Here is an 18,867-nt window from a genome sequence, read left to right on the forward strand (position 1 = left end):
CCAGGAAAGTAGGTAGAAAGCCAGGAACTGCGTGGACTGGACACCACAGAGCAATCTGACTTTGGGCATACTTCATACAACACTCATCAAAACGTGGAACAGCTGAGATCAGCGAAATCTGTAAGTTTTTGTGGCCAGGGGACCCACACCCCTCCCTGCCAAGCTCAGTCCCGTGGGAGGAGGGGCTGTCAGCTCCGGGAAGGAGAAGGGAGAACTGCAGTGGCAGCCCTTATCAGAAACTCATTCTACTGATCCAAACTCCAACCACAGATAGACTGAGACCAGACACCAGAGAATCTGAGAGGAGCCAGCCCAGCAGAGAGGAGACAGGCATAGAAAAAAACAACACGAAAAACTCCAAAATAAAAGCGGAGGATTTTTGGAGTTCTGGTGAACATAGAAAGGGGAAGGGCAGAGCTCAGGCCCTGAGGCTCATATGCAAATCCCGAAGAAAAGCTGATCTCTCTGCCCTGTGGACCTTTCCTTAATGGCCCTAATTGCTTTGTCTCTTAGCATTTCAATAACCCATTAGATCTCTGAGGAGGGCCCTTTTTTTAAATCCTTTTTTCTTTTTCTAAAACAATTACTCTAAGAAGCCCAATACAGAAAGCCTCAAAGACTTGCAATTTGGGCAGGTCAAGACAAGAGCAGAACTAAGAGAGCTCTGAGACAAAAGGCAATAATCCAGTGGCTGAGAAAATTCACTAAACACCACAACTTCCCAAGAAAAGGGGGGTGTCCACTCACAGCCACCATCCTGGTGGACAGGAAACACTCCTGCCCATCGCCAGCCCCATAGCCCAGAGCTGCCCCAGACAACCCAGTGTGATGGAAGTGCTTCAAATAACAGGCACACACCACAAAACTGGGCGTGGACACTAGCCTTCCCTGCAACCTCAGCTGATTGTCCCAGAGTTGGGAAGGTGCAGCAGTGTGAATTAACAAAGCCCCATTCAGCCAACATTTCAGCAGACTGGGAGCCTCCCTACACAGCCCAGCAGCCCAGAACTGCCCTGGGGGGACGGCACTCACCTGCGACATAGCACAGTCATCCCTCAACAGAGGACCCGGAGTGCACAGCCTGGAAGAGGGGCCCGATTGCAAGTCTCAGGAGCCATACGCCAATACCAAGGACTTGTGGGTCAGTGGCAGAGACAAACTGTGGCAGGACTGAACTGAAGGATTAGACTATTGCAGTAGCTATAAACTCTGCAGGGAGTTTTGATTGTTAGAGCCAACCCCCCTCCCTGACTGCCCAGAAACACGCCCCATATACAGGGCAGGCAACACCAACTACACACGCAAGCTTGGTACACCAATTGTACCCCACAAGACTCACTCCCACACTCACCAAAAAGGCTAAGCAGGGGAGAACTGGCTTGTGGAGAACAGGTGGCTTGTGGACGCCACCTGCTGGTCAGTTAGAGAAAGTTTACTCCACGAAGCTGTAGATCTGATAAATTAGAGATAAGGACTTCAATTGGTCTACAAATCCTAAAAGAACCCTATCAAGTTCAGCAAATGCCAAGAGGCCAAAAACAACAGAAAATTATAAAGCATATGAAAAAACCAGACGATATGGATAACCCAAGCCCAAGCACCCAAATCAAAAGATCAGAAGAGACACAGCACCTAGAGCAGCTACTCAAAGAACTAAAGATGAACAATGAGACCATAGTACGGGATACAAAGGATATCAGGAAGACCCTAGAAGAGCATAAAGAAGACATTGCAAGACTAAATAAAAAAATGGATGATCTTATGGAAATTAAAGAAACTGTTGACCAAATTAAAAAGATTCTGGACACTCATAGTACAAGATTAGAGGAAGTTGAACAATGAATCAGTGACCTGGAAGATGACAGAATGGAAAATGAAAGCATAAAGGAAAGAATGGGGAAAAAAATTGAAAAAATCGAAATGGACCTCAGGGATATGATAGATAATATGAAACGTCCGAATATAAGACTCATTGGTGTTCCAGAAGGGGAAGAAAAGGGTAAAGGTCTAGGAAGAGTATTCAAAGAAATTGTTGGGGAAAACTTCCCAAATCTTCTAAACAACATAAATACACAAATCATAAATGCTCAGCGAACTCCAAATAGAATAAATCCAAATAAACCCACTCCGAGACATTTTCTGATCACACTGTCAAACACAGAAGAGAAGGAGCAAGTTCTGAAAGCAGCAAGAGAAAAGCAATTCACCACATGCAAAGGAAATAGCATAAGACTAAGTAGTGACTACTCAGCAGCCACCATGGAGGCAAGAAGGCAGTGGCACGATATATTTAAAATTCTGAGTGAGAAAAATTTCCAACCAAGAATACTTTATCCAGCAAAGCTCTCCTTCAAATTTGAGGGAGAGCTTAAATTTTTCACAGACAAACAAATGCTGAGAGAATTTGCTAACAAGAGACCTGCCCTACTGGAGATACTAAAGGGAGCCCTACAGACAGAGAAACAAAGACAGGACAGAGAGACTTGGAGAAAGGTTCAGTACTAAAGAGATTCGGTATGGGTAAAATAAAGGATATTAATAGAGAGAGGGGAAAAATATGACATACATAAACCAAAGGATAAGATGGCCGATTCAAGAAATGCCTTCACGGTTATAACGTTGAATGTAAATGGATTAAACTCCCCAATTAAAAGATATAGATTCACAGAATGGATCAAAAAAAATGAAGAATCAATATGTTGCATACAAGAGACTCATCTTAGACACAGGGACACAAAGAAACTGAAAGTGAAAGGATGGAAAAAAATATTTCATGCAAGCCACAGCCAAAAGAAAGCAGGTGTAGCAATATTAATCTCAGATAAAATAGACTTCAAATGCAGGGATGTTTTGAGAGACAAAGAAGGCCACTACATACTAATAAAAGGGGCAATTCAGCAAGAAGAAATAACAATCGTAAATGTCTATGCACTCAATCAAGGTGCCACAAAATACATGAGAGAAACACTGGCAAAACTAAAGGAAGCAATTGATGTTTCCACAATAATTGTGGGAGACTTCAACACATCACTCTCTCCTATAGATAGATCAACCAGACAGAAGACCAATAAGGAAATTGAAAACCTAAACAATCTGATAAATGAATTAGATTTAACAGACATATACAGGACATTACATCCCAAATCACCAGGATACACATACTTTTCTAGTGCGCATGGAACTTTCTCCAGAATAGATCATATGCTAGGACATAAAACAAGCCTCAATAAATTTAAAAAGATTGAAATTATTCAAAGCACATTCTCTGACCACAATGGAATACAATTAGAAGTCAATAACCATCAGAGACTTAGAAAATTCACAAATACCTGGAGGTTAAACAACACACTCCTAAACAATCAGTGGGTTAAAGAAGAAATAGCAAGAGAAATTGCTAAATATATAGAGACGAATGAAAATGAGAACACAACATACCAAAACCTATGGGATGCAGCAAAAGCAGTGCTGAGGGGGAAATTTATAGCACTAAATGCATATATTAAAAAGGAAGAAAGAGCCAAAATCAAAGAACTAATGGATCAACTGAAGAAGCTAGAAAATGAACAGCAAACCAATCCTAAACCAAGTAGAAGAAAAGAAATAACAAGGATTAAAACAGAAATAAATGACATAGAGAACAAAAAAACAATAGAGAGGATAAATATCACCAAAAGTTGGTTCTTTGAGAAGATCAACAAGATTGACAAGCCCCTAGCTAGACGGACAAAATCAAAAAGAGAGACGACCCATATAAACAAAATAATGAATGAAAAAGGTGACATAACTGCAGATCCTGAAGAAATTAAAAAAATTATAAGAGGATATTATGAACAACTGTATGGCAACAAACTGGATAATGTAGAAGAAATGGACAATTTCCTGGAAACATATGAATAACCTAGACTGACCAGAGAAGAAATAGAAGACCACAACCAACCCATCACAAGCAAAGAGATCCGATCAGTCATCAAAAATCTTCCCACAAATAAATGCCCAGGGCCAGATGGCTTCACAGGGGAATTCTACCAAACTTTCCAGAAAGAACTGACACCAATCTTACTCAAACTCTTTCAAAGCATTGAAGAAAATGGAACACTACCTAACTCATTTTATGAAGCTAACATCAATCTAATACCAAAACCAGGCAAAGATGCTACAAAAAAGGAAAACTACCGGCCAATCTCCCTAATGAATATAGATGCAAAAATCCTCAACAAAATACTTGCAAATCGAATCCAAAGACACATTAAAAAAATCATACACCATGACCAAGTGGGGTTCATTCCAGGCATGCAAGGATGGTTCAACATAAGAAAATCAATCAATGTATTACAACACATTAACAAGTCAAAAGGGAAAAATCAATTGATCATCTCAATAGATGCTGAAAAAGCATTTGACAAAATCCAACATCCGTTTTTGATAAAAACACTTCAAAAGGTGGGAATTGAAGGAAACTTCCTCAACATGATAAAGAGCATATATGAAAAACCCACAGCCAGCATAGTACTCAATGGTGAGAGACTGAAAGCCTTCCCTCTAAGATCAGGAACAAGACAAAGGATGCCCGCTGTCACCACTGTTATTCAACATTGTGCTGGAAGTGCTAGCCAGGGCAATCCGGCAAGACAAAGAAATAAAAGGCATCCAAATTGGAAAAGAAGAAGTAAAACTGTCATTGTTTGCAGATGATATGATCTTATATCTGGAAAACCCTGAGAAATTGACGATACAGCTACTAAAGCTAATAAACAAATTTAGCAAAGTAGTGGGATACAAGATTAATGCACATAAGTCAGTAATGTTTCTATATGCTAGAAATGAACAAACTGAAGAGACACTCAAGAAAAAGATACCATTTTCAATAGCAACTAAAAAAATCAAGTACCGAGGAATCAACTTAACCAAAGATGTAAAAGACCTATACAAAGAAAACTACATAACTACTAAAATAAATAGAAGGGGACCTTAAAAGATGGAAGAATATTCCATGTTCATGGATAGGAAGACTAAATGTCATTAATATGTCAATTCTACCCAAACTCATCTACAGATTCAATGCAATCCCAATCAAAATTCCAACAAGCTACTTTGCAGACTTGGAAAAGCTAGTTATCAAATTTATTTGGAAAGGGAAGATGCCTCGAATTGCTAAAGACACTCTAAAAAAGAAAAACGAAGCGGGAGGACTTACACTCCCTGACTTTGAAGCTTATTATAAAGCCACAGTTGCCAAAACAGCATGGTACTGGCACAAAGATAGACATATAGATCAATGGAATCGAATTGAGAATTCGGAGATAGACCCTCAGATCTATGGCTGACTGATCTTTGATAAGGCCCCCAAAGTCACTGAACTGAGTCATAATGGTCTTTTCAACAAATGGGGCTGGGAGAGTTGGATATCCATATCCAAAAGAATGAAAGAGGACCCCTACCTCACCCCCTACGCAAAAATTAACTCAAAATGGACCAAAGATCTCAATATAAAAGAAAGTACCATAAAACTCCTAGAAGATAATGTAGGAAAACATCTTCAAGACCTTGTATGAGGCGGCCACTTCCTAGACTTTACACCCAAAGCACAAGCAACAAAAGAGAAAATAGATAAATGGGAACTCCTCGAGCTTAGAAGTTTCTGCACCTCAAAGGAATTTCTCAAAAAGGTAAAGAGGCAGCCAACTCAATGGGAAAAAATGTTTGGAAACCATGTATCTGACAAAAGACTGATATCTTGCATATATAAAGAAATCCTACAACTCAATGACAATAGTACAGACAGCCCAATTATAAAATGGGCAAAAGATATGAAAAGACAGTTCTCTGAAGAGGAAATACAAATGGCCAAGAAACACATGAAAAAATGTTCAGCTTCACTAGCTATTAGAGAGATACAAATTAAGACCACAATGAGATACCATCTAACACCGATTAGAATGGCTGCCATTAAACGAACAGGAAACTACAAATGCTGGAGGGGATGTGGAGAAATTGGAACTCTTATTCATTGTTGGTGGGACTGTATAATGGTTCAGCCACTCTGGAAGTCAGTCTGGCAGTTCCTTAGAAAACTAGATATAGAGTTACCATTCGATCCAGCGATTGCACTTCTCGGTATATACCCGGAAGATCGGAAAGCAGTGACACGAACAGATATCTGCACGCCAATGTTCATAGCAGCATTATTCACAATTGCCAAGAGATGGAAACAACCCAAATGTCCTTTAACAGATGAGTGGATAAATAAAATGTGGTATATACACACGATGGAATACTACGTGGCAGTAAGAAGGAACGATCTCGTGAAACATATGACAACATGGATGAACCTTGAAGACGTAATGCTGAGCGAAATAAGCCAGGCACAAAAAGAGAAATATTATATGCTACCACTAATGTGAACTTTGAAAAATGTAAAACAAATGGTTTATAATGTAGAACGTAGGGGAACTAGCAATAGAGAGCAATTAAGGAAGGGGGAACAGTAATCCAAGAAGAACAGACAAGCTATTTAACGTTCTGGGGATGCCCAGGAATGACTATGGTCTGTAAATTTCTGATGGATATAGTAGGAACAAGTTCACAGAAATGTTGCTATATTAGGTAACTTTCTTGGGGTAGAGTAGGAACATGTTGGAAGTTAAGCAGTTATCTTAGGTTAGTTGTCTTTTTCTTACTCCCTTGTTATGGTCTCTTTGAAATGTTCTTTTATTGTATGTTTGTTTTCTTTTTAACTTGTTTTTCATACAGTTGATTTAAAAAAGAAGGGAAAGTTAAAAAAAAAAAAGAAGAAAAACAAGGAAAAAAAGATGTAGTGCCCCCTTGAGGAGCCTGTGGAGAATGCAGGGGTATTCGCCTACCCCACCTCGATGGTTGCTAACATGACCACAGACATAGGGGACTGGTGGTTTGATGGGTTGAGCCCTCTACTATAGGTTTTACCCTTGGGAGGACGGTTGCTGCAAAGGAGAGGCTAGGCCTCCCTATGGTTGTGCCTAAGAGCCTCCTCCCGAATGCCTCTTTGTTGCTCAGATGTGGCCCTCTGTCTCTGGCTAAGCCGATTTGAAAGGTGAAATCACTGCCCTCCCCCCTACGTGGGATCAGACACCCAGGGGAGTGAATCTCCCTGGCAACGTGGAATATGACTCCCGGGGAGGAATGTAGACCCGGCATTGTGGGACGGAGAACATCTTCTTGACCAAAAGGGGGATGTGAAAGGAAATGAAATAAGCTTCAGTAGCAGAGAGATTCCAAAAGGAGCCGAGAGGTCACTCTGGTGGGCACTCTTACGCACACTTTAGACAACCCGTTTTAGGTTCTAAAGAATTGGGGTAGCTGGTGGTGGATACCTGAAACTATCAAACTACAACCCAGAACCCATGAATCTCGAAGACAGTTGTATAAAAATGTAGCTTATGAGGGGTGACAATGGGATTGGGAAAGCCATAAGGACCACACTCCACTTTGTCTAGTTTATGGATGGATGAGTAGAAAAATAGGGGAAGGAAACAAACAGACAAAGGTACCCAGTGTTCTTTTTTACTTCAATTGCTCTTTTTCACTCTAATTATTATTCTTGTTATTTTTGTGTGTGTGCTAATGAAGGTGTCAGGGATTGATTTAGGTGATGAATGTACAACTATGTAATGGTACTGTGAACATTCGAAAGTACAATTTGTTTTGTGTGACTGTGTGGTATGTGAATATATCTCAATAAAATGAAGATAAAAAAAAGTAAATGAATAATGGGGGGCGGAGAGGTATGGGATGTTTGGATTGTTCTTTTTTTATTTTTGTTTTTATTCTTATTTTTATTTTTTGGAGTAATGAAAATGTTCAAAAATATGATGACACTGTGAACAATTGTTGTAACTTTGGATGACTATATGGTATTTGAATATATTTCAATAAAATTGCATTTAAAAAACCAATCTATTTTATGGTATCTACTTCCCATGTTAATTTGCAGCCTAGCAAACTAACATGTTTTTTTAAAATTCCAAGAGACGAAATGAGAAGTATATATAAAACTTCCGGAGAATACCAAAATACTATGGTAGTTTCTAGGTAAAGTATTTGTGTGATTAAATGAGTTGGGTCCTGAACTAGTGGCTTTTTTTCATGGCATACCACTACATCTCCATTAGACTGGTTAAAATAAAAAAGGCTGACAAACAATGGCAAGGATGTGGAACAAATGGTGCTCCCATACAATGCTGGTGGGAATGAAATATGTTACAGCCACTATAGAAAAGTTTGACTATTTCTTACAAAATTAAACAAAGTTACCATACAATCTGACAGTTCCACACTAGTGTTTACCCAAGAGAAATAGATATATATTTCACACAAGGATTTAATTGTATATGACTGCTCATTATGCAACAAGTATGACTCTTAAAATAATTGTGCTGAACAAAAGAAGCTTGTTACAGACAAGTATACAATGTATAATTTCATTTATATAAAACTCCTAGAAAGACAAATCCATAGTAACAGAAAGAAGATGGTGGTTGCCTGGGGTTGAGGCTGAGGGAAGCATATTGGCAAGGAAGGTGCATAAGAGTAGGTTTTGAGGTGATAGAAATGTTCTATATCTTGATTGTGGTGGTGATTACATGAACGTATTCATTTTTCGAAGCTCATTGAGCTGTACCTTTAAAATCAATGCATTTAAAAAAAAAAAAAAAAAAAAGCCCAGGCGCTTGCCAAATGTGACCCCAAGTCGTGGCTCTGAGCAGCCTTGAAAATCGACAGGGAGAAAACGCTGGCCCTCCAGAGATCACCAAATCCTACTGGAAATTGGGCTTCCCCACGAAGCCGACCTCCACATCTAATGCACAAGGAAATTCGGACTCTTCCCAATAGGAGGACCTCCTTGCGGAATAAAAATAGAATGGAATTTGTTAATTGGGTGGACCTTGGAACTACCTTATTCAAAAGGAGGGCAGTGGTGCTTTAAGAAATCCCCCAATAGTATCCATGCTCCCCCAAAGCCATAGAACACAGAAACACGGACAAACCCTTACTCTTAAGTAAGAACATTGTATTTGCTCTGCAAAAGCTGATTCAAGAAAAGGACCATAACCCCCAATTCCAATATGAGGGGGGGCTGAGACCCTCCCATAGAGAAATTCTGAAGCCTTTACCACTACTTGCATGTATTTTAGAAACAAAAGCAAATAAGGGTTTTTCTCGCTTGTAAGTGGGCTTGTTAAAAAGTTGATTGACACTAGAAAATTTGTAAATCTTCACCTAGATGTTAGCTTTATTTCAAGAGAACTTTTTACAATGAATAAACTGCATGAATAATAATAAAAAAAAATCGATGCATTTTATTGTATGTAAATTATACTGTAATATAATTTATTATATTAAATTATATTGTTGCCTTTTTCACACTATGGACAAAAATAAATTTGAGTTGGATCATAACCTTAAACGTAAGAGCTAAAATTATAAAAATTCTAGACAAAAACATAGGGAAATATCTTTGTGACCTGGGAGTAGGCAAAAGGTTCTTAGGACAAAGAAAACAACAGCCATAAAATAAAATGATGGTAAACTGGATTTCATTAAAATTAAAATAAAAAACTTCTGTTCATCAAAAGACACTTTTAGCAAAGGGAATAGGCAAGCCACTGACTGGTAGAAAATATTCTCAGTGCATATATCTGACAAAGGACTTGTATCCAAAATATAAAGAACTTCCACAATTCAATAATAAAAGACAATGCAATTTTTTAAAAAATAGGCAAAGACTTGATAGGCACTTCACAGAGGAAGCTATAACAATGTCTAATAAGCATATGGAAAAGAGTTAAACATTATTAGTGATCAGGGAAATACACGTTAAAACTACAATGAGATACCACCACACGCTCTTTGGAAAGGCTGAAATATTTTAAAATGACACCACCAATTGTTGGTAAAGATCTGGAGCAATGGGAACTCTTACATATTTCTGGTGAGAGTATAAAATGGTTCAACTTATGTCTGGAAAATTATTTTTTTATAAAGTTAAACATATACCTGCCCTAGAACCTAGGCATTCAATTCCAAGAGAAATGAAAACACTTGTTCCCAGAAAAAGTCTAGTACAACAATGTTTATAGCAGCTTTATTCATTATAGCCAAATACTGGAAATAGACTATCAACAGGACAATGAATAAACAAATTGTGGTATAATTGAGAAATAAAAAGGAACATACTACTAACATGGATTAATCTCACAGATGTTATGAGAATTTAAAGAATTCAGACATAAAATACTAAATAACACTATTCAATGCATGTAGTATAAAGAAATCTATGGAAAAAAGATTTTTTAATTAAAAAATGGTTGTCTTCTGGAACAGACTGACTGGGAAGGGGTGATGGAAATCTTTTATATCTTAATAACAACGTGCATTTGTCAAAACTCATTGAATTAAACACTTAAAATGAGTACACATCAGTGTACATAAATTTAATTTAAAGTAGATTTCCAGCTAATAATTGTGAAGGAAATGATGGAATTTAGAAAATCACCACCAGCAACTACCATGGTATTATCTCAGGCAAAAGTCATCAATCTATATTAAAACTGGTGATTGAAAGTTTGATGAGAAACAGTATCTCGCAACAAAACACTTATTAATTAACAAAGGGGGAAATGGTAACCTCACAATGGAGAAACCTGGCAGCCGTCACCTTAACCAAGAGATCAAAGTTAGCTTCACCACTAAGGGGACAAATAAATATCCTGCCCCTCCTCATATGATGCACTGGGAGGACCCACATCACTTCTGTGGTATTCCTGCCAAAAATGTATACCCTAAATCTAATCATAAGGAAACATTAGGCAAACATAAAGACATATATAGAGTAACAGAAAACGTTAACAATTAGTGGATCTGGGTAAAAGGTTTCTGGGAGTTCTTTGTAACATTCTTGCAACTTTTCTGTATTTTAAAAATTATATCAAAACAAAATTTATTTCAAAAAACACAACCACTCTGGAAGGTAGATGAGTTTTTCTAATTACTGCACTGCCCTGCACTGACTTCTGCTGCATCCAAAAGCCAGTCCCCGTTGTTCATCCGGGAAATCCAATGCCCCCATGTCTCCCAGCAGCATTCATCTTCAACTGCTCCCCACCCCTGAGCCTCCACTGATCCCAGCAGAGACTGAGTTTGTTCCCACCACTGTCTCTTTTCCCATGCACTTACCACACTCCTTGTCCTCACCTGTCAGCCAATCCAAACATTATACTTCTTTCAGGGCTCAACCAAAGGCACTTGCTTCCTTCTTCCCAAGCCCCCTCTGAACCTTGCTCCCCTCTGAACCCCTCTGACACCTCCTGTGCTGGTTTGAATGTATTTTGTCCCCCAAATGCCATTATCTTTGTGGTCTTGTGGGACAGACGTTTTGGGTGCTGGTTAGATTTGCTTGGAATGTGCCCCACCCAGCTGGGGGTAATGATTTTGATGAGATGTTCCCATGGAGGCGTGGCCCCGCCCATTCACGGTGCGCCTTGATCAGTGGAGCCATATAAATGAGCTGACTCAGAGAGAGGGAACTGAGTGCAGCTGTGAGTGACGTTTTGAAGAGGAGCAAGCTTGCTAGAGAGGAACGTCCTGGGAGAAAGCCGTTTTGAGGCTGGAGCTTTGGAGCAGACGCCAGCTGCCTTCCTAGCTAGCAGAGGTTTTCCGGATGCCATTGGCCATCCTCCGGTGAATGTACCCGATTGCTGAGGTGTTACCTTGGACACTTTGTGGCCTTAAGACTGTAACTGTGTAGCGAAATAAACCCCCGTTTTATAAAAGCCTATCCATCTCTGGTGTTTTGCATTCTGCAGCATTAGCAAACTAGGACACCTCCCATCTGTGACATTTGTGCAAGACTATGATTAAAATCAGCCCTGGAATGTGCACGTGGATATCAAGGGGCAGCCACCACTTTGCCCTGTGCAGTGCTCATTACAGCAGGGACCCAGTGCTTCATGATAACACTAGCTTTGCATGACCTTCATACCTGTTTTCCAGCCTCAGGTTGTGTGACAGGCTGAGTATCATCTTCATCAGGAGATTCAGCATCACTTTCTTCCTCTGCAAGTGGGGCCAACCAAGTCCGCTCATGCCCGATGACCGAGGCTATTGGGACAGAGGTCTGTGCCACAAACTCCTCCCAGTTCTCTGGGCCCCTTTTCATTTCTGGGACCAGGGGAATGATGACTTGGCTCTCAGCAGCAGGAGCTCCTGTAACCTCTTTTTGCTTTGGTAAGTTTTGCTTCCTGCAGCACTGGCTACAGAAATGCCCAAGAGTATGCATCATAAAACAAAAAGCCTGGTGGAACCGGTCCAGGGCTAGCTGGACTTTGGTTTTCTTGGCCTCCCCTTCATTTCCATTTCTCTCCTCACTGCTGAAGGAATTGAGCAGCAAGGCAATGAAGAGGTTGAGTACCTGGGACAAAAACAAGGAGAATGGAAAAATTAGCAAAGGAAAGGATACAGTAGGTTTCCAAAACAACTTTTCCCCAAGACGCAAAACAGAACCAAACAACCGTTCTATTTTCTCTGTCCTTATTTCTCAATAAAAAGAGAGAAGATTGAGGAGAAATAGAGAGAGCAAGTCAAGACAAAAGGAATATTGAATGGAAAGGGCCCAAATAGCCAATTCCAGCTTATCTTCATAAAAGTAATATTTATGTGTAGATCCCGGCCAAGGGAAAGCAGGGTTACTGTCTGGCAAAACTGAAAGAGCACACACTCCCTAGGTATCAGTCAGGATCGTGAGCTTGGATTTTTGCTGAAGTTGTCCACAGGAATGTGGATCTGATGTCCAAGACTATTCTGCAGTCTTCTCCTATTTGCACAATTTGAGAGATGGTGTACTTTGTGTGAGTGCTTTAAGTCCTGCTACCCTAACCACGAAGACGGTATTGGGGCTGAGCCAGAGCAATTTGGACCAAATCTGCAACTTCCCTGGTGAAGCAATTATCGCTTTAAATTCAGAACATCCCAATAACTTCCTAGTCATGAATTTTTGCTTACACTGACACACCCTCCAACTCATTATTGCTACCTCCTCAAAACACTCCTTTGTTTGTGCCTCTCACCAGCTCAACAACATGCAGCCTTTGGGAGGAATTGCCTGTGAGCATGGAGGGGTCTAGCCACCGTTCCTCAGCTTCACAAGGAGAATTCCTGCCTATGGCTTTTTTGCTCACATTCTCCCAGTTTCCTCCATTGGTCTAAGTCCTCTTGCCTCTAAGTGTCCTACACATGTACCGTGTGTTCCACAAATCCTTTATCAATGCTCCCTTCTCACTCCTATTGGTGATGTCCTACTCTTCTGAACTTTTGTTTTACTCATCATCTACACCATATAATAGGGACTGAGGATAAAGCTATCGTTTGTAGATTATTAATGAAATGAATGCTGTGAAATCCCATACAATATACAGGGGATTAGTAAAGCCTCAACTTGATTCTGAAGGTCTTATGCTCAAGGATTCTATATGTCTCCTGTCTCTTCATAACATCACTTCATAAATACCTGCATTTCCAAATGCAAGTAACAGACTCAAGCCAGCTAACACAATGTGTCAGAACAAGAAGTCTGAAAATAGAATGGGGATTAATTTTGACATGAAAACAGGTTTGTTCCATCTCTCCATTTTGCCTTCCTCCCTCAGTGTTGCCTTTGTCTTAGGCTGGGTTTTCTCATGGTTACATAATGCTTACAGCTCTTCCAATGGTCATGGTTATAAAAGGGCCAAAAGGAAGAAATAAGACCATCTCTTTCTCATATCACTTTTTAAGAACAGGAAACCTTTCCCAAGTTTCCCACAGTGGACATCCCTTTACATCTTATTTGCAAAACTGAGTCACAAGCCAATCACTGGCAAAGAGAATATGCTTTTCAGAATAATCATTTTGAGTAGAAAAGATATTGGGACATTAGTCACCATAATCACTATGTGATAAGAAAGTTTTGTTTCATGCTTATCATACTTTCTCAAACCAAATTTAAATGGAGAATTTAAATATTTATTTAGGCATTGTATTTTCACTGTTGAGCTGTTGCAAAAGAAACCAATGCATTGGTTTATTCCATGTATCTTTCCTTTTAATTCTAAGAAACTCACCACAAGTTTTCCTATCACCATGATCAACAGAAAGACAATAACACACAGATGAGAATCTGCTTTTTGCATACATTCCCACATGTTGTCGATCCATTCTCCACAGAGGATACGGAATACCACCAGGAAGGAGTGGTAGAAATTCTCCATGTGCCAATGCCGTAAACACAAGGCAGGGCTATGGGATTTTGAACACTGTTTGGAAGTGAATTTAGAGCCAAAAAGCTGCATGCCAACAACCGAGAAAATAAAGATCACAATGGCCAGGACCACAGTCAGATTTCCAAGCGCTCCAACTGAGTTGCCAATTATTTTTATCAGCATGTTTAAAGTTGGCCAGGATTTGGCTAACTTGAAGATCCTCAGCTGTAAAAATAGACAACAAACAAAAATGGAAGAAAAGTCAGGTAAGGAATTCCCTCTGCTCAGCTATAAAGCCAACAACATGTTCCCAAACCTCAGCATTTACAACTTTCAAAAATCTTTTCGAGGTCAAATCTATCCTGAACATAGTCACCAACTCCTTGTTCCAATCTAATTCTCACCTGTATTTATGTTTTGTTTTTAAATGGGAATATTTTGTTCTAATTTTTTTTTAAATGATAAAGACTTTGCGATCATGATGGCAGAGTGGGTTTATGTGTTTAGTATATAAAATGAATGCTGTGAGATCCTATACAATATACCAGGGTTGGCAAAGTATGGCCCACGGGCCAAATCTAGCCTGCTGCCTGTTTTTGTATAGCCCAAGAGCCAAGAATGCTTTTTAGGTTTTTAAATGATTGAAAAAGAATCCAAAGAATAAGAACATTTCATAACACACAAAAATTATAAGAAATTCAAATTTCAGCATCTGTAAAAAAAAATCTGTTGGAACACAACCACACCCATTTGTTTACAAACTTCTATGGCTCCTTTTGTGCTACAGTGGCAGAGCTGAGTAGTTGCAACAGAGATTGCATGGCCTGTAAAACTGAAAATATGTAATATTTGGCCCTTCACAGAAAACCGTTTGCCAACCCCCTGCCACAAGTTTTAATCTAAACTTTACAACAAAGATGAGAGTTATATGATGTTTTGAACCCAGGAGAGAAAAGGCAACCAGCCACTCAGGAAAAGTAATAGTTTTTTCATAGAGAAATTTTCTCCATGGACCTTTGCAGGGCCTATAGGGGACAAAATCCTCAGAGAAAGCACAGCAGCCAGTTTTATAGGTTATTTGTTAAATTAACCTTCACTCTGAACTGATGGCTTCACTCTAAAGTACAATCTTGAAATATCGACTATTGGGGAGCAAAAACGTTGCAGGCTAGTAAGATTTATGTGCCCCTGAAAGAAGGACCACCATTGCCAATTAAGAGGGGAGCTGGAGGAATGTCTGGGAGAAATTGTGGTTCTATTCTCACATGTAGACAATGCCACAAAGTTTCCTGCCTCAGAGAATGGCTGCAATGAGACTAAACAAGAGTAAAGTCAATGTAATTCTGCTCACCTGAAAGCCAAGAAAAACCTTAGTACAGCAGCCTAACAGGGCATGTGAGCAGTGCAACCTCATAACATATTACAAATATAAAATGTACATTTAGGTAACCAAATCAAGTGTTTGATGCTATAGACCTAAAAATATTCTTTTAAAGAGAACAAATGTCACCTTAAAGTTCCTTCTTCCTCTCTCAGATGTGATTCTGCCATTGTTTCCTACCCATACCTCTCATGGGGACTGTCACACTCTACTTTGCCTTATGGTCATTTCCGGCCATGTCTTGTACCACCCCTGGGCTGCAAACTCCTTGAAGACAGTGCTTTCTTTATATTTGTGCCTTCCTCTCTATTAGCTCATTATCAAATACTCCGCAAAGGATAGGTGAATGCCTCCAAACTGGTGGAATGGAAGGCAAAGACTACAGAACAGGAAAGTGGCACAGGCAGCATGGAGGAAAGAACTCACTGTGAGAGCACCTGCTGGGAGCACCTACCCCTCTCCTGGCTCTGTAGTCTTCCTCTGCCTTCAGTGAGCTCAGATCTGAGGCTGCCTGGCTCAGAGTTCCAAAAGGGAAGAGTGTTGTTGGGTCGTATGCAAAGCAAGGAGCACAGACCTGACAATGGGAAACTCAATTTTGGGCCCAGTTGACTAAAGAGTCATACCAGAGAATAAGGAGTCAATTAAGACTCCCTAGGACTTCCCAAGTCTGTGAAAGATTTGGCATTGGTGGAGATGAGGGTGTTAGTTCTGGGGTGAATGTAAGAAGAGTTAAAATTTAGTACAAGCAGCTGCCATTCAACTCACTGAAGACTCTTTCCAATTCAAGCAAATAAGTTACATAGTAAAATAAGAAACGGCCTTACCACTCTTATGGAACGGAAGGATACCCAACGTTGTGGCTTTTCTGAATATATACTGCTCATCACATCTGCAAAGCTCAAAAGAGCAACAATACTATCAAAAACATTCCAACCATGGCGAAAATAGTGGTAGGGATCAAGTGCAATGATTTTTAAGCACATTTCTGCCATAAAAATGCTAGTGAAAACCTACAGTGGGACAAAGAAAAATGAGAAATACTTTGTTCTGAGGTAATTACAGAGGTTACAAAGAAATAAAATATATTGTCATGGTTGGCACAACATACCCTAAAATAATTATCCTAAAAGTCCATGAAATAGAAACATTTACTGCTGTAGCATGAAACTCATCATAACTTTCCTCCTCTCTCCACACCCCTCTCCGTGACTCACACCCCAGTATTACTAAGCTTACAGACATGAGGGTGGAAAACGAATGTTATTTCCCACTCTGTTTAAAATAAGGTACAAATGGTTTCTTGAAAGATGGCATGGTGAATCCTCTTCTGAATTCTATTTAAAATACCAGTGAAAATCCAAAACTGTGGGGGCAGAGATGTTAATTAAAACTTAAGATAAATAACCTCCATAAACCAGAATCCCAGAGGAGTTCAACTTCTGGCATGACAGTGTGAAGGGCTCCACTGACCTGCTCCCCCAGCGAACTGGTGGAAATTATTTTTGAGAAAATTTTAAGTAGGAAAAAATTTTCATTAGGAAATGGTCCTAAGGGCAAACAGTAAATTAAAAAAACACGTATTTTGAAAATCTATGAAAATTTGGTAAGAAAGGTGAGAGTCTGTGGTATTTTAATCAAGACCACTCCATCTCTCCCCCAGCTTCCAGTTAGAGGGCCAAATTCCAAAGAGGAGCAGGCCTTCAGCGTTTCTTATCCTGCCCCAGCTCTGGGGCACTGAGGCTAAGTCCCAGGCAAGCGTGGATGAGAGGTGGCAGCTCCCTTCTTCCAACCAGCCCCCCACTCACAGAATGAAGGCTCTGCCATGGCATACTGAGAATACTCAAGCACCTATCACATTATCCTGGCTCATGAGGTGGTGATTCTACACCAAAAGAGACAAGCTGAGAGGACCTCAGGCTGCTGTTGCCACCCAATGAGCACTCAGCTCCTAGAGCGGGGGAGTCACTCAGAGAGAAGTTGACCATCGTCCCCTCCCCCAGCTCCAGAGCCCTGTCTCAGATGTTTTGCCTGGAGGAGAAGCAGTCTGTAAAACAGATCACTCCTAACCTCTTCCCAAAGAAAGTAACTTCATTTGCAACAGAACAGGGAAAAGTCTAAACTTATGAGCACTATCAAGAACAGTGGAGGATGTGGTGAAGGCAACAGGGAGGAAATTCATGACTTAATGAAAACAGAGCCTACACTATAGACCAGCAAGTTTGCAGGAGAGAACCAGGGAATAAGACAGCTAGGAGAAGCCTTTGATACACATAAAACAGTAAAGGATAAATGGAGGAACAGAAAAATACATGAGATATATAGAAAACAAAAGGGAAAATGGCAGACATAAATTCAGCTACATTGATAATAATATTAAATGTGAATGGATTAAGTGATCAAATCAAAGGCAGAGATATTCAGATCAGAGTCAAGAAACATGTCTAACTATATGTTGCCTACAGGAGACACATTTTAGGTTCAAGAATACAAATAGACTGAAAGTAAAAGGAGGGAAAAAGATATGTAAACAGCAACCACGAGAAAGATGGAGTGGCTAAACTACTACCACACAAAATAGACTTTAAAATCTAAAATGTTACTAGAAATAAAGAGGGACATTTCATAATGATAAAAGGGTCAATTCATCAAGAAGATACAACAATTAAAAACATATATGCACCTAATAGAGCACCAAAATATATGAAGCAAAAACTGACAGAAATGAAAAGAAAAATAGACAATTCAAATATAATAATTGAAGATTTTAATACCCTACTTTCAGTAATGGATAGAACAACTAAACAGAAGATCAACAAGGTAATAAAAGTTTTAAACTATATTATAAACAAACTACACCTAACAGTCAACAGTGTTTTATGATTTAAAAAAAAAAACAAAAAACAAAAAACGAAAACACTCAACAAACTAGACAAGAACTTTTTCAACCTGATAAAGGGCATTTACAGGAAACCCACAGCAAAGCTCATACTCTATTGTGAAAAACTGACAGTTCCCCTAAGATTAGGAAGAAGACAAGGATATCTGATCTTGACATTTCTATTCAATATTTTATTGGTTGTGGCTAGGACGAATAGGCAGCAACAATAAATTAAAGAAATCAGATTGGAAAGGAAGAAATAAAACGATCTCTATTGACAGATGAAATGATCTTACACGTAAAAAAAAACACTAAGGAGTCCACCAGAAAAACTATTA

General features: G+C 39.5%; 1 protein-coding gene across 1 annotated transcript in view; it reads right to left on the reverse strand.

The window, feature by feature from the left end:
- Positions 1 to 18,867, reverse strand: part of SCN11A (sodium voltage-gated channel alpha subunit 11) — a 129,792-nt gene that overhangs the window by 34,581 nt on the left and 76,344 nt on the right. Inside the window, exons 13-15 of the mRNA XM_037828765.1 lie at positions 16,476 to 16,661; positions 14,133 to 14,495; positions 12,017 to 12,445 (exon numbers count right to left, since the gene is read on the reverse strand). Coding sequence (XP_037684693.1) covers positions 12,017 to 12,445; positions 14,133 to 14,495; positions 16,476 to 16,661 — 978 coding nt within the window. The remainder of the gene's footprint in view (positions 1 to 12,016; positions 12,446 to 14,132; positions 14,496 to 16,475; positions 16,662 to 18,867) is intronic.

Source organism: Choloepus didactylus, chromosome 1, assembly GCF_015220235.1.
Source record: "Choloepus didactylus isolate mChoDid1 chromosome 1, mChoDid1.pri, whole genome shotgun sequence".
NCBI classification, from domain to species: domain Eukaryota; kingdom Metazoa; phylum Chordata; class Mammalia; order Pilosa; family Megalonychidae; genus Choloepus; species Choloepus didactylus.